This window comes from Mixophyes fleayi, chromosome 4, assembly GCF_038048845.1.
Source record: "Mixophyes fleayi isolate aMixFle1 chromosome 4, aMixFle1.hap1, whole genome shotgun sequence".
Lineage (NCBI taxonomy): Eukaryota > Metazoa > Chordata > Amphibia > Anura > Limnodynastidae > Mixophyes > Mixophyes fleayi.
This window is the reverse complement of record NC_134405.1, coordinates 245995447-246012186: the sequence shown is the minus strand read 5'-3', so window position 1 is coordinate 246012186 and position 16740 is coordinate 245995447. Positions and strand designations below refer to the sequence as shown.

The 16740-nt window shown below is 37.5% G+C and overlaps 1 protein-coding gene across 1 annotated transcript in view; it reads left to right on the top strand.

Moving 5' to 3' along the window:
* Positions 1-16740, top strand: part of ARHGEF37 (Rho guanine nucleotide exchange factor 37) — a 93643-nt gene that overhangs the window by 35864 nt on the left and 41039 nt on the right. The window contains exons 4-6 of the mRNA XM_075209608.1: positions 2222-2345; positions 2471-2606; positions 14263-14465. Coding sequence (XP_075065709.1) covers positions 2222-2345; positions 2471-2606; positions 14263-14465 — 463 coding nt within the window. The remainder of the gene's footprint in view (positions 1-2221; positions 2346-2470; positions 2607-14262; positions 14466-16740) is intronic.

Sequence of the window (16740 nt, the reverse complement as noted above, 5' to 3'; positions counted from 1 at the left end):
ATTCTATAGGACCTAGACAGTGGATGGCTGGATATAGAACACAAACCATTCTTTCATAATCAGGAGAATCGTATTATGTCCAGTGCTTCATGAACTCATAAAAAGCAGACTGGAATACTGGACAAATATATTTAAAAATACCTATCTAAGGTAGATGGTTTTCCTCCAGTTTTTATCCCTAATAAATTGGCAGAATAGTTTACTTGGCGAAAGTCCTTTATTTGTAGGGAAAGTCCCAGGTTTTCATGGTTTGTTACCAAGTTTTTGCCTCTGACATTGTTTTGTTATGATTGACCAGGTATGTAAGTAGGGAGGTTGCTAGTCACTCCCATCCCTAACTTTCCGGTGTCACTTGAAACTCCCCCCCCCAAAAAAACCCCCAAGATTTGGGGTGATCAGGGGACTTTAAATAAAATAATACAAGCCAGAGCGAATATACGCATACTGTGATATTTTACTACTATGCTTCTTTCATTCTATCTACCTAACGATGCTGTCAGTCACTGTGCTCTGTTTTACTGAGTACTGGAGGAGGTATACAGTGAGTAACTGCAGGAAGAGGTGCTAAAGAGTGAGGAAGAAAATAGAATAGTGGTAGTAGATCAATACAGTGTGGGTGTTTACAAGGGTCTTGGTTTCAACTTGAGTATTCTTTAAAAACAATTCATATTCTCTCATTAATATATATATATATATATATATATATATATATATATATATATATACATACATATATATTGCTCTGAAAAAGAGGGATACATATGTTTCTGTGCTCATTTTGATTTGTGTCCAGCATTAACTCCATTATGATGATCTAGGTTTAGACCGTGATGCAGCAGGAACTGCTTAGGCTGCATGCCCTGTTCAAGCCTAAAACATATTGACTTAAGCAACAAATAAGGATTTATCTATGTGGCCCGGTGTAAATTACCTTGTCATTACTTTTCCCAAAGCACAATGACAGGAGCATCTTTCTGTTTACATTATTAAAGAGTAGCGTCACACTGATAATTGTTCCACAACAATTTTGTCAGTAAAAATCAAAGCTGAAACAGAAAATAATGTTTCCATTAAATGTTATTGGTTATGGAAGTTATCCCTGTAGGGATGCGCTGGCATTTCCTGCTGACAGTAGATAGAACGCTACTGGAAAATACAACTCTGTTAAAACAAATGGTCTCCGACTGTACAATAAGGGGGTATAGACTTTTTATACCCACTGTATAAAGCCTTCAAAAATGCTTTTTTTTTTTAACCACTTTTTTTTCACAGAAAATTGCTCAGTTAAGGGTTCCACTAGTTTTTAATGGGAAATTTGTATAATTAAAGAATTGGGGAAAATTTTATTGAGATCACTGTAGAAAGCAAAAATAATTTATGTTAGATTTATAGCTTTTTTAGTCATAATATTTATTTTATTTTTTGCCAAAATTTTTTTCATTGATATTGTATATATGTGTGATATTTCTGGTAATGCAAGTTGTGTTTATGTGTTTTTGTACACAGTGGACCTCATTTAGAGTCGGACGCAAAGTCCGTTTTAGGCGCATCTAACCAAAAAACACTACCACGCATGTGCAGAAAGCCCCAAATCCGCCTGCATCTTGGACGCAATTAACACTTGCGACTCACTACGAAAGAATGGGAGGAACACGGAATTGTGAAGGCGTGACCATGTAAATATATCCTAGTCACAGTGAGGCGCAGACGCAACACACGTCAAAACAGGGCTAAAGCTGTGCAGCAGGAATTAGGTGGCTCAAGCTTTAGCTAGCTGCAGGAACTGCTCGCAGCTCGATAGAGTATTAAGAGTGGGACGCAACTGGGGTTTGCTTGCAACTCCTAATACCCTACCAAGCTGCGGCACACTCCCACACCTACACTTCTTAAACGGACTTTGCGTCCAACTCTAAATGAGGTCCAGTGTGTGTAGTTTTTGTGTCACCGGGTATTACAGCACCACTTCCTCTCCACTCTTGTTACCTGCCTGTGGTGCCTGTATGCCTAGGCTAGTTTCTTTATTGGCTCTATTTGTATTTGTTTGTATTCAGCTATTTTATTTCATGTTTCACTTGTTACATTTTACATCCAAAATCTTAACTAATATAACTTCTTTTTTTTTGACAAGTCTGCAAGTGGATATATTGAAGAAAGGTTACAATAATGCAAGCACTAATAATAACACTTTGCACATGAAGTAATTTAGTCTGTGGTCTTCTAGATGCCGGAGATTGATGTGAAATGCCTCTTCTCCAACCTGGATGAAATTCTTTTGGCCCATGAGTCATTTCTTAATGAACTAGAAAAGACAGAAAATGATGAACAGAACCAACTTGCTAATATCGGTATGAGAAAGAATTAAGACTATTGCATTCTGCTTGTAAAAGGAAATCTTAAGATTATTACATGCTATCAGTTTGCTACTAGTGGAGACACTCTAAATACACAGATGTGTTTTTTTTCTTTTCAGGAATTATATTTCAAGAATTTAGTAAGGATATGGAAAATGCCTATAGTATATATTGTTCTGGGAATACAAGAGCCGTGTCACTGCTGCAGAATTACCAAGAAACACAGGTAGCTGAAAAGATCCTTGAAATACTAAAGTGAGTACCACTAGTTCTTAGCTTTTTATTGGAGAAAAACCACAGGAGAAGAGTCTGGATTTAATAGTGAAACAAGTAAAAAAGATCTCTCTCTGTGTATCCTCAGTCATAACGGAAGAACTTGCAGGAATTGATATTGTGAACAATAATGTATTTAAGTTAAACCACTGTTTTTGTAGAATACAGCAGGGGCGCACGCAGGGGGGTTTCTGGTTCTCCAGAATCCCCTCCCCTCCACTAACGAAGTGCCCCTATATACGGCACTGTACTATACAGCAGCCGCGGCTCTGTCAAAGAAGCGTCCGCGGCCGTGCTGTATTGTACAGCACCACCACGGACGCTTCCTTGACAGCGCCATGGCTGCTGTATAGTAGAGTGCTGCCGAAACAGAGCTGCTGTGCATGCGCCCGCGATGCGCAGCAGCTCTCTCTAAATTGTTTTTTGGGGGGCGTAGAGGGGGGGGAACCCCCCCTTAAAAATTTTGCGTGCGCCCCTGTACAGCCTGCATTTATCAAAGTGACACATGGAGCAGTGAATACACTATTTACAACCCTCCCTAGTTTGAGTTTTCGTGCACAACTGCTGCCAAACAACCTGGGATGCTACACCTTTCCCCCATGTCAGTGCATATGACATTGACAAATGAAGCAAATTCTGTCAAAAACCAAAAGGAAGCACAGTGGTTAATAAAAAAACTGCTATCAAAATGAATGAGTCTAGAAGCCCTACTAGCGGAGAAAGGGCTTCGCCGCATAAATGACGGGGTCTCCATCGCCGGTAGCCCCCACTGACATTAATATTCACAGCAATTCTTCAATTATCAATGAACAAATGCTTTTTTTATTTAAATAAAGCATTTTTCTATTGTGAACTAGTTTATATTTGTTTTAAAAAATATATTTTTATCTATTTTTTACAATTTATTTTTCATAACTATTTTGAAATTAATAGAACTAAAAGCCCAAGTATGGGCTTTCAATTCCACTGCACATGCGTGAAACAGTTAGCACCGTCACGCATGCACATATCCCCTCAGACTGGCCAGGTGGCACAATAAGATAATGCTGCTCCACGCCAATATCGTCGAGGTGGCTGAGTATTAGCTACCCGAGCGAGATATTAGATATATTATGTTAATAGATGATTTTCTTGCGGCAATAGAAAATCAGCCTGCTATATAATGATAAATAGACCCATAAGTTACAACACTGAACAAACTGAATATTGATATAATGACAGGAGATGAGAAGAGTGTAATCATATATTGATAAATGGTTATTAAATCTTGCAACCCATACAAGAAAATCATCCATGAAGAGGAAAAATAATAATGTTGAGTAGAGAGCTCTGCAAAGCGGTAGCAGATAAACTGATGCTGGAAAATCTCCTATATGTATCCAAAGGCTACTGAGTGGGTGACCGAAAATGCAGCCTTGTATAGTAGATGGAGGATACAATAAATGGATAAAAAGAATGTGGCAATAGCATACATGGTGTCAGGCGGGAGCCAGTACCCTGTGTAATAAAGTCTCTGCACAGGGCAAATACACGACAATGAGGCTGGCATCAAAAGAACAATTATAATGCAAAACCATAGCCGTCAGGGTAGGCTCCCAAACCACAGTGGGTAAGGGGGATGTAAAACCACTGCACTGTGTCACACAGACACAAAGGAGAATATTAGTAGTCCTAGGGCAGCACAGTGACCTAGTGGTTAGCACTTCTGCCTCACAGCACTGGGGTCATGAGTTCAATTCCTGACCATGGCCTTATCTGTGTGGAGTTTGTATGTTCTCCCTGTGTTTACGTGGGTTTCCTCCGGGTTCTCCGGTTTCCTCCCACACTCCAAAAACATACTGGTAGGTTAATTGGCTGCTATCAAAAATTTACCCTAGTATGAGTGTGTGTCTATATTAGGAAATTTAGACTGTAAGCTCCAATGGGGCAGGGACTGATGTGAATGGGTTCTCTGTACAGCGCTGCGGAAGTAGTGGCGCTATATAAATAAATGATGATGATTGTATATATACACCAGCCAGGGAATTAATCACCCTAAGTGGCTACACACCAGCTAAAGCCAGATATCAAAATCAAACTGGACTATTCTGTAGAAACTATCATAGCAAGCAGATATGTTACAAATGCACATTCAAGCCATGGGGGGTCAACATTAATTTATAAATACACAGAGTTTATTGTTGGATTAAATCTGTGCCAGTGACCTCCACAGGGGCAAGGCATGATCAATGGTCATACAGTGAAGTATTGGTAAAGGATGTTTGAAAGTTTCTTCCGATTGGTCTTTCTGTTGTGCCTTTTACATACATCTTATGAATAAACATCTTGTTGTCCCTCACACATTCTCAGCAGTGGTAGAAGTCTTGACAACATAGTACAGACAACGATGAGGAAAATAAATGTGCATAGTGCTGCATATAGTATAACGAGCCTCTATTTGGGTAGCCATGTGTTCTTGGCACTCGACGAGGCACAGAGGAGGAAGTTGTTGCCTAACTTCCATTCTAATAGCCCATGAGTTGTAAGTTGAAGAAAGGCAAAGAGAGGTCACTGATGAGGATGCCCTAATTGGAGTTGATGATTCCCTGGATAGCAGAGATGGCCCCTGTGTGAATGTGACTTCATATGCTGGTTCACCTCTTGTTTCGTGCACACAAACTGCACCACAGTCTAGGCTGAAACTGTGCTAGCTATACCAATGGAACTGAAAGCTAGGTTTGGGCTTTAAGATCCATTGCACATGCAAGAACCAGCTAGCTGCATTACAAAATGCAGACAGCCTCACAGCAAATTGTATTAGCACTAGGATGTATTAGCTTTTATGCTTGTTCTGTGTCATCTTTAACATGTGTGAATGCCATGTCAAAATAGAATGCTAGTATAGACGAACAATGTAAGGGTAAGTATAAACTAAGGAACCATATGTAAACAAAACAATGCACCCTAGAAGCATATTAAATACAAGTTAACCCTTGCATGATACTCATGCATTCTAGTCAAATCAAGCTACTTAAGATGTTAAAAAGGTTCTTGTCATGCATTTGGGCCATAGCCCAGGCCTCAACCACTCCCCACTGTCACCCCCGGCAACCACCAACCACTCCCAACTGTCACTTCTCCTTCAAGAAATATATATATATTTTTTTAAATCTTTATAAACACTTTTAACAATTAACAAATTAAATTAACAAATTAAGAACATCTTAGTATACCAAATTTCAGCCCTTTCTGAAATTTTTTTCCCACACACACTAAGAATTTAGTAGGTCAGTGTATAACTCCGCCCAGCAGGTGGCGCTGCAGCTTGGTTTTATTTTTTCCACACACAGACAGACTAACACACGCCACTAGACATTTATATTATAGATTAAATATATGGCAAGAGATTAATATTACTATACAATACAATGGATACTTGTTTTCACAAGACAATTCAGATATTCATGAAGAATAAATATCAAAAAGTAAAATAAATGTTTATGTCACTATGATCTGAATCAGTGGTCAAAGTGGGCTGGTATATGATGGTATGTCGTACCGCCACGTCTCCTACGGTCTTCCATTCACTTACATTTTCCATACCACCACTTCTAAATTTCCACTTCAACCACTTTTCCACTTGATCTGAGTAGGAAGCAAATATACCAATTGATTGAAAATTCATATAAAACATTTAACAATTTTCAAAAAGAAAAGCAAGGCAGAATTTTATTTGATAAAAGTCCTAGAGACTATATAGTTTTTGAAGGTATTTATTCCTTAATTTTCTTTTTATATATAAATTATTTTGGAATTATATTAGTTTGAGATTGTTTACCTCATATGGGTTTTTAGAATTTATGGTACAATCATGTTTTGCTATTCTAAGGGGCGGTTTCAATTGAGCGCAAGGTCCCGTTGGAGCCTTGCGTGATCTACTCCTTTGTGCATTTTTGGCTGTTGCGGTACATGAAACATTGCTTATTTTTGCTCACACCGCATAGAAGTGTGAGGAAACATAAGCAATGTTTTAGCACATAAAATCACGCTGAGCCTCATCATGCGGAACCTCACACTGAATTGAATTTGCCCCTTAGTGTTCAAAGTTTTAATAATAAAAAAAGTTATGCAGCTTTTACATATCTGAAGAAAAAGTTAAATATTCTTTTTATTCAAAAAACTATGATCGCACATTCCTACAACTTCTACATATTTGTTTTACACTTTTCATGTTCCTACAGTATGTGGAAAATGTAGTGTAGCTATTTTAATGAAATAATTTATCCTATTCTTTCTTCAAAATTAGAATTTTTAAAATAACTTTAGATGGTATTGATGTTACCATACTCTGTGTTTATGGCCCATTAATGGATACAATTATTTTTTCAATACTTTATTTTCTATTCTCAAAAGTATAAAAAAGGCATTTCATTCAAAGGAGAAAATGTTGCCTTTCCTATAAATACCAAAGTAAATACTATATTTAAAATCTTAATTAAACTTTACAAACCTAGATAGATTAATTAAATGGATATGATATATGGAGGGATCTAAACCCACAAGTAATAAATGACTTGTACTTTTCCCTGCATCATAATATGTATTGTTGATCAGATTACCTATTTATCAGTAATTCTATAATGTCAAATGTTAATTCTTTTAAAGACCATCTAAAAAAAATGGAACTGATCATAGCTTAGTCTTAGCTGACCTTCACATATATCAGATTCCAATGGGAAAAGAGTTTGGAGACATAATTACAAAATTAATGCAAATACCTGGGGGTATATTTACTAAACTGCGAGTTTGAAAAAGTGGAGATGTTGCCTATAGCAACCAATCAGCTTCTAGTTATAATTTACTTAGTACATTCTACAAAATTACAGCTATAATCTAAATGGTTGCAATAGGTAACATCTCGACTTTATCAAACCCGCAGTTTAGTAAATATACCCCCTGAAGTTAAATCTAAATTAAAGATACAATTTAAAAATACTTTCATGGAATTTTATTTCAAAACCTTTTATTACAGGAAATGTACAGTATTTCAGTAGCTTCTAATAGAAAAAAATTGAGAGAAAAAAATGAGCACTGATCTAGAAAATTATGTAAAAGCTTTAGAAGAAAATATAAAACAAAACCTAATAGAAACTTAGCAAGAAAAATAGCAAATAAACACCAACAACTTTATATTTCCAAATGTTGATCTTCAAAATGGAGTTATTTACCACTCAATAACTCATACTTAATAAAATACATAAAATCATAACTAAAATGTTATGTATCTGCTTGCAAAAATACATTCCCTTTCTCATGAATAAAGATCAAGCTGGATTTATACATACTAGACAAACTGGTCATAATAGCAGACTTCATTTAACATGCAAGGAAAGCTAAACAAGAAAGTGTTATTCTAAAATTAGATATTCAAAAAGCGTTTGATATGATTGAATGGCCTTATGTGAAATATGTATTTAAACAATTTGGACTAGAAGGTCAGAATTTAGATTTTGATAAATCATCACATATAGAGTAAATTGTCAATTTTAGAAAAATGGGTTACCAATCAAATAATATAGATATAAAAGGCGGTTAGATAATGATGTCCATTATCACCAGCATTATTAGTCCTATGTATTGAACCAAGGAAACCTAAGTTAGAAATGATTCTAATATTTTTGGTATACATACTCACCAATGTATTTGGTGAGTAAGTGATACTCACCATAAACTAAAGTTACTTTATTATTATGTCAAACCCAACAATATCATAATCTTCAAACTTTAGTATTGAAGTCACTTCAAATATGGCAAGAAATATCACATAAACACTACAAAATCTGAAATAGCAAATATACATCTTCCAATATATATAATGCATTTTAGTTCAAGCAACTTAATTTTTTTCACTATTTAATTTGGAAAAATAGCACTGATATACAGAAAACAGCAAAACAGTCAATGCAAAACCAGACACAGGTAGATGACAAAGCAGAGAAAGTGCCGTAGTTGGAAATACTTGTAGAATTTAGGGAGGAGGTCCAGATACTTAGATCACAGATCATCCCAGGAGATAAAGGCATCTTGATATAAGAGATCTCTAACAAACTGAACACCCGATGCAAGCCAAGCATCAGAGAAAGCCGAGGAGATCCCAGGAGAGAGGATAGAAGGGGAGGAGAGCGGGATATCAAGATTGGGCTGGCAGGTCTCCCAGACGGTAGCTGAGAAGTACAAGGTGTGATAATGATCCATTAAAGGCGATCTAGATTGGCAATTTAAAATTTCAAAGTAAATCCACATCTTTAAATACTTAGATATTACATTCTTAACTAATTTAAATGTATAATAGAACTTAATTTGTGAAGAACAATCAAAACAAGTATTAGATCATTTGAAATTATTAAAACTGAGCATTTTAGGAAACTTAAAATGCCATAAAAATTATACTGCATACAAAATGTTATTTTTTTTAAGATCTTACCTTTCAATGTTCTAATGAGTGATTTAGTAAATCTACAGAAATATTTCACACCTTTCTTTTGGAATTGCAAACACATCAGGTTTAACAATGAAATACTTGCTTTAAGGTCTTCTGTTTCTGATATAAGAAAGTACTTTATAGCTATACAATTGAGTAACATTCCACATTTGTTGAAAAAAAATTAGCATAGTCGTGATACCACATTGGGTATCTGTAGAAACTCACAACCTAAATAGTTTTTTTATTACTCAAATGTTTCGGATTAAAAGGTTATGGGCTAAGATTTCTAAATAATTTTCTTCTACTTTAAACTTAATTTATATGGGATATATACAAATTCAAATGTAAACTCATTAATATTACACTTAACACATGTATTACGGTAATCATTATTTCTAAATATTTAAAATCTAAGGATGATCTTATCTCACAATATGAAATGTATTTATTAGGTACACCTTCTTCCAATCTGTGTGACACTAATAAAGGTTACTTAGATAGTTTAGATAAAGAACCATTTACATGTTTTGAAATATTTATTAATAATGGGCAACCTGAATCACATGATGTTTCTTATATTTATAAACTTGTGTTATACACATCTAATCAGTTACCAGTTTGTGAAACATGGGAATCAGAATTAGGAGCACAAAATTCAAACACACAATGGTCACAAGTTTTGAATGATTATTAATTGTTATCTAAATACTGCCTTTAATGAACATGATTTTAAAACTCTACATAGATTTTCTTATACTCTAGTGCTTCTTAATTCTTTTTACCCAGAAACAACGCCACTATGTTTTGCACGACACAATATAGTGAGAAATGTTACAGATATATGGTGGTTATATCTAACAGTTTCAATATTTAGATTAAATTTGTAAAACATTACAAAAAAATATAAAAAATCCTATTAACATTTACAAAAGTCAACATAACTTAGCTTTAAAATGTCAAATCTGATTTTTTTTTATTACATTTATCCGATCATGCTACATACCTACAAAAATGTTTACCTATTTGAAAATTGAATACCTATTTCAGTAGATACTATAGATAATCTCTTAAAAAAACATGCCAACTATGTTCAACTATGGCTGGAACAACCATATGATTTTCATTTAAAAAATACTTTAAAATGTTATTTTAACATTTTAAATGTTATTTTTTTGTAATTTTTGTTACAAAAATATTTTTTTTCCCTAAAACCCATATTAAGCTGTTGGTCATTATGTAAAACTTCTCTTTAATGTATTTCTTTATATATACTGTATAATGTGTGTTTGTGTGTGTATACAATGTGTGTATGTGTATATATAATGTGTTTTATGTATACTATAAATATATAGATATGTGTGCATACATGTCATAAATACACTTAAAAGTAGCAAAATTATTTTTCAGACTTAAAATTTTCAACAGACAATATTTTGTTTAAGGTGAGCTTCAGATGCATCAATATATGCTTTTGTGCTCTCCAGTTAAATTTGTAAGTATTCCACATTCAATGTAATAAGGTCTAGACTCTATGGAGCCAGACAGTGTGGTAAGCTCTTTAAATATGTCAATATCTGATGCGGATACCATAGTAACTTGATGGAGAGACTTCCTCCTTACAACCTCAGTAGCCCTGAACAGCTTTGATTGGGAAAATACAAGGCATCAAAAGATGAACCTTAAATTGCACTGTTTTATAAGGATCAATTGATCTCTCTGGGATTAAGGGTCAGTTTACAGTCCACACTTTTTTATTCTAATCAGTTTTAAGAAACAGTTTTCTAACAAACTAAGTGAGTTATCTTTTCTGTCTTTATCTTTAGATATCTTTCTGCTATATTGCATTGTGAGAATGTTTATACCTTGATACATATTTTAAGAAGAACTTGTTTCTAAGGTGTATGCAAGGATGGTTTAGGAATGTTAAAATGACCCTGGAAAATATTCTGAAAGTGGCCTTATATGATAGCTGTGGCCAAATTGTTAGTAGGTGGGGTCAGATCAGCAGGAGGTGGGCCACTGATTTGGGTGCCACTATGCTGCCTGATGTAGAAGTAACCAGCACACGAGGTATAGCTATAGCTGCACACAGTGTTAGGTCATCCTCCAAACACCTCCACATTAAATGCACAGACAATGCTGCGTGCACCACTATTAGGTGCATGTGGCTCCCCCTTCAGGCAGAGCAGTATGAAGAGGGACATACTTTCTGACTTTCCCTGTAGTCAGGTGCGAGACAGCCCCACCACAATTGAGGGATTTGTCAGACAGTCTGTCTTCTACCTACTCTTACAGCTTTCACTATCAGTTGCTGCTTGGCCGAATCCTGGAATGTAGAGGCCCTGTTTGGAAAATTTATAGATGCCATTCAACTCATGGAAAGCTGAGCAACTATTAAACACTTTAGGCACCCCAGCCAGACCCAACATTAAATCAATAGCATTCACACTACACATATACCCTACAGCAATCATCAATATCCCTCCATATTACAGCAATCAACAATATCCCCCCCATTACAACGATCAGCAATACCACCCCCCCATTATAGCAATCAGCAATGCCCCCATGTTACTGTAATCAGCAATCCCCATATTACAGTAATACCCCTCCCCCGATTACAGTGATCAGCGATGCCCGCATGTTACAGTAAGCAGCAATACTCCTCTGCATTACAGCAATCAGCAGTACCACTTTCCCCTGATCACAGTAATCAACAATATCCTCATTTCACAGCAATCAGCAATACTCCTCTGCATTACAGCAGTCAGCAGGATCCCCCCTCCCCCATGCCCAGTTACAGTAATCAGCAATATCCCCACTTCAGAGTAATCAGCAATACTCCTCTGCATCACAGCAATCAGCATTACCCCCCCCCCCTGCCGATTACAGTAATCAGCAGTATCCCCATGTTAAAGTAACCAGAAGTAACATCCCCCCCACCGATTACGCAATCAGCATTACCCCTCTATATTACAGCAGTCAGAAATCCCCCCCACACACACATATATTACAGCAATCAGCAATATCCTTCCATACTACAGCAATCGGCAATACACCTCCATATTACACCAGTCAGCAACACCCATCCCTCCCCGACATATTAGAGTAATCAGCAATTCTCCTCCATACTACAGCAATCTGCAATACCTGTCTGCATTACAGAAGTCAGCAATACCCCCCCCCCCCAGATTACAGCAATCAGCAATACCCCTCCATACTACAGCAATCGGCATTACAACTCCACAGTACATCAGTCAGCAATACCCATCCCCTTTAACAGATTACAGCAATCTGCAATACCCCTCTGTATTATACTGTATTACAGCAGTCAGCAATACCCCCCCCCCCCCAGATTACAGCATTCACAACACCCGTCCAAACTACAGCAATCGGCAATACACCTCCACATCACAGCAGTTAAAATTATCCCCCCCCCCACTTAGCAGTCAGCAACCCCTCCTCCAAGTTACAGCAATCAGTAATTCCCTCCACATTACAGCAAGTAGAAATAGCCCCCAAAGTGCAGCAAAACTCCCACATTGCAGCAATACCTACTCCCCACCCAGCACCCTCCACATTGCAGCAATACCTACTCCCCACATTACAGCAATCGACTATACTGTACCCACATTACAGCATTTCCACCCCCATGTTACCTTCACATTACAACAATATCACTCAAACAAAAGCATATTAAATATTAAAGTTAACAGTTACTAATTACGAAATACAAACCAGAGATGCCCTGTTGCCTACTGACATAACTGACACTCCTACACCCCCATTAGGGCACACTTCTCAATAGGCATTGTTTTACCTTTAAAGCCATTGCAGCTTTATATTTTCACTGCAAACTCGCCGAATAGCGGCGAGTTGAAAAAAAATCGGCAGTTTATACATTTACCCCCAAGAGTCCAAACTGTTCTTCACATTATAGCAATGAAGTCAAGCAACATATACAGAAACAAATATAATTAGGATGTTAGGGGGGAGGGAAGAGGAAAGAAAAAGAAGGGGGAGGGATGAGGAGGACACACCATTATTTTAAGCCATACATACTGGTAATGGAGGGCTTAAAACCCCAAAATGTGATATAGCAAGTCAGATTGTATTATACATCTGCACAATGCATTTCTTATAAGCATACTTGCATGGTTTTACTCCTTGTCTGAATTTTTATGATGCATGGCTGCGAGACCTAATCATACAATCTACTAAGCACTTTTTACTTTTGTAATCTAGTTGACCAATATGTAATATGTAGCACTTATCCTATGAGCTCGGGCAGCACAGACAAGGGTGCCAGGTTTCTTCCTTTAAAAATGTATTTTTATGTATATCAGATGACATCCCCTGGGAAGAAAGTCATTTTTTAAAAATGCCTTCATTGGCCCCACGAATACATGGAGACTGCCGGCATGTTGAGGTCTATGGCCAATCTGCCCATGGGTAAATGTCTTGTTTACATGTGGTTTCTGTTTACACGTAACCTTTTTGTGTTTAACTATGCTGGTGTCCTATTTAACTGTGGTTTGACATGGTTTACATACTTGATAAAAGGCATAGGGAATAAACCCAAATCGCTGTACTTTACAGTGCTATAATATCTGTATTTGAAGATATGTGCTGTGCTGTAAATTGTCTTATATGTTTATATATTGGCTGGACAGAACATCCTTACAAGACAAGGAGATTACAAGCTACCCTTATGTGTAACTTCACACCAACTGTTCAGAGGTCAACCAGTGACACAAATAGACCCCCAGACAGGATATAATATGTTGGTTCATTATTGCTTTTGTAATATGGGGAGACCCTAAAGAGTCAGAGGAGGCTTTAATGGGTTTTCCCTAATGACCAGCGCTAATAGACTCAGTAAGGAGAGCAAATAGTGGAGCTTTTTTGCTTCTACAAGAGCAGGGGCAAATGAGTAATAGCAATAGCCATCATTGTGCAGTAGGAGGAGTGGCAGCAAAGCTTAGTACAATCATACAAATAAATAATTACAGAAAATGTAATGCAAAGTTTCTATTAATGTTTAGTATACAATTATGGAAAGTAATTGAAAGTTTTGTGATCATATAAAAATGTCTATATGTGATTTCTACATAATCATGTGCTTTTTAAAGTAGTTTCACAACATTTTTACAACTTTCTCTCTACCACACAAAGGAGTGGACATTCGCGATATCCGGATCTCTCCTACTACCTTGTTCTGCCTGTGCAACGTATCACCAAGTACCCCTTGTTACTGGAGCAAATCCAGAAAACCGTCCCACAGAACAAAGACTCACACTGTGCACTGCAGCGAGCACTTGACACTATGAAGGAGGTGAATGTCAACATCAACGAAAACAAGAGACGAAAAGAAGTTGGTGAGCTATAAATCAAATATACTATGCAAGCTTCCATGGGTGCCAGTTTATTTACGACCAACGTAAATAAATCCTGCTGCACCCTGCAAAGTGCCAACGCACCTAAACCAATTTTTATGCGAGTTACATCAAGCACAATATTTTCTACTCCCCAGACACAGACACAACATACATATATCATATATGGAACATTTAGGAAGTGACAAACTGTGGAGTATAGCATTTTAGCTTTATACTTTAGAGTGTGAATGGGGCAAGCTTATAGACATGTACATGTAGGCATTTTCATCATCATCATCAATTTATATAGCGCCACTAATTCCGCAGCGCTGTACAGAGAACTCATTCACATCACTCCCTGCCCCATTGGAGCTTACAGTCTAAATTCCCTAATATAGACACACACTCACACACAGACAGACAGACAGAGGGAGACAGACAGAGAGGGAAAGACTAGGCTCAATTTCGATAGCAGCCAATTAACCTACTAGTATGTTTTTGGAGTGTGGGGGGAACCGGAGCACCTGGAGTAAACCCACGCAAACACAGGGAGAACATACAAACTCCACACAGATAAGGCCATGGTCGGGAATTGAACTCATGACCCCAGTGCTGTGAGGCAGACGTGCTAACCACTAGGCCACTGTGCATTTTGGGGCAGATTCAGTTCCCTGCGTTTGTTCTTTAGAACAACGCTTTCCGCGCATTATTACCGATACTGCAGTAATTTTAATACAGACTTTTGCTCGCGGCTTACAGAGCTGCGAGCAAAGATCAGCGTTGAAATTACCGTAGTAATGATAATAATGCGCAGCTATTACCGTAGTAACTGTAACTGTATGCAGCCCGCATTGTTCTAAAGAACAAAGCATGGAATTGAATCTGCACCTTTGTGTCTGTTCCTTGGGCGTCCTCACTTTCTATGTGACTTGGGAGCACGTGGTTATTTGGGTATAGTTGGATCCATTTATTGTAGCAATAATGAGATTATTTAAGTAATGAGGTTCTTTAAATAGTTGGACTTCCTTTGCACATGTCAATAACGTTTCCCATGAAGACTGGAATTCATTACTTGATGTAAAAACAACAAACAACTCCTGCAACCCCCACGAAATACCTTTAGTATGTATTGAGTGGAATGAAAGCAAAGTGAAATATCTCCCATATAAATCTGTCAAGCTGACATCAATACATTGGGACTCCACATAAGCTTGCTTACACCATAGGTCCTTCTGACCAACTTACATTTTGTACATGCTCAGGTCACAGGTCACACACATCCCAAAATTCCTTTCCATTGCTTCTGATTCCTATCTGTGACACAATGCCATGAGTGAGAGAGTAGATGATGGGACAGACAGAGCTCTTTTACCCAGGGACCTACATATTCATCTGTTTATTTCTGTAGTCTTTACACACTCATGTATACCATAGAGTTGTCCGGAGGTTATGACCAAAAGCAAACGTATACCCACACTGGCGTAGAATCTTATCCCATAATAAATTACCATATCACAAATGTATCTCATTTTTAATGTGGAAGCTACTCTACTGAATACATGTAGCATTCACAAAAGGAGAAGAAAAAAAGGTTGTTCCTATTGGAAACACTCAGGCTCTAAACCAGGGTTGTCCAACCCACGGCCTGCGGGCCGCATGCGGCCCAGCACGCCTGTAAATGTGGCCCAGAAGGAGTTTTGGTTGTGGCAAGGGGGCAGCACTGTTAATGGAAAAAAAAATCCTGCAAAAAAAAGAAAATAAAATACTTACCTTGCCGTCACGTCAGCTGGTACTCCGGCTCCCTCCCTTGTCTCCCCCTCCATGCGGTGCTCGCAGTGAATGTCGGGCGTGATGTCATCACGCCCAACATCCATTGCGGAGCGCAGCACAGAGGAGTCACCCGCGCGAGAAGAACAATCAGCAGCACAGAATTGGAGAAAAGAAGAGAAGAGAACAGGAGAACAAGGCGATTAAAAGGTAAGTTAAGGGGGATTTTTTTTATTATTTCAAGGGACGCTGACCAGTGAATAAAAGTCACCTGGTACTGGAGCATCATGGACCTTATCTCCCGGCTACATACTTCTACTTGTAATACTAATGGGGCATTATATATTATTCTCTTTGGCCCATTATAAGTTGTTATCCCTTAACTAACATAGTGGTGTAATTAGCAAAACAGGTCACAATTTGGGGTCACAGTGATGTATATGTCAGGTACCGCAGGCCTGGTCAGGGCACCCTGATATACAATGCCTGGCTTAAATGCATTTTATTG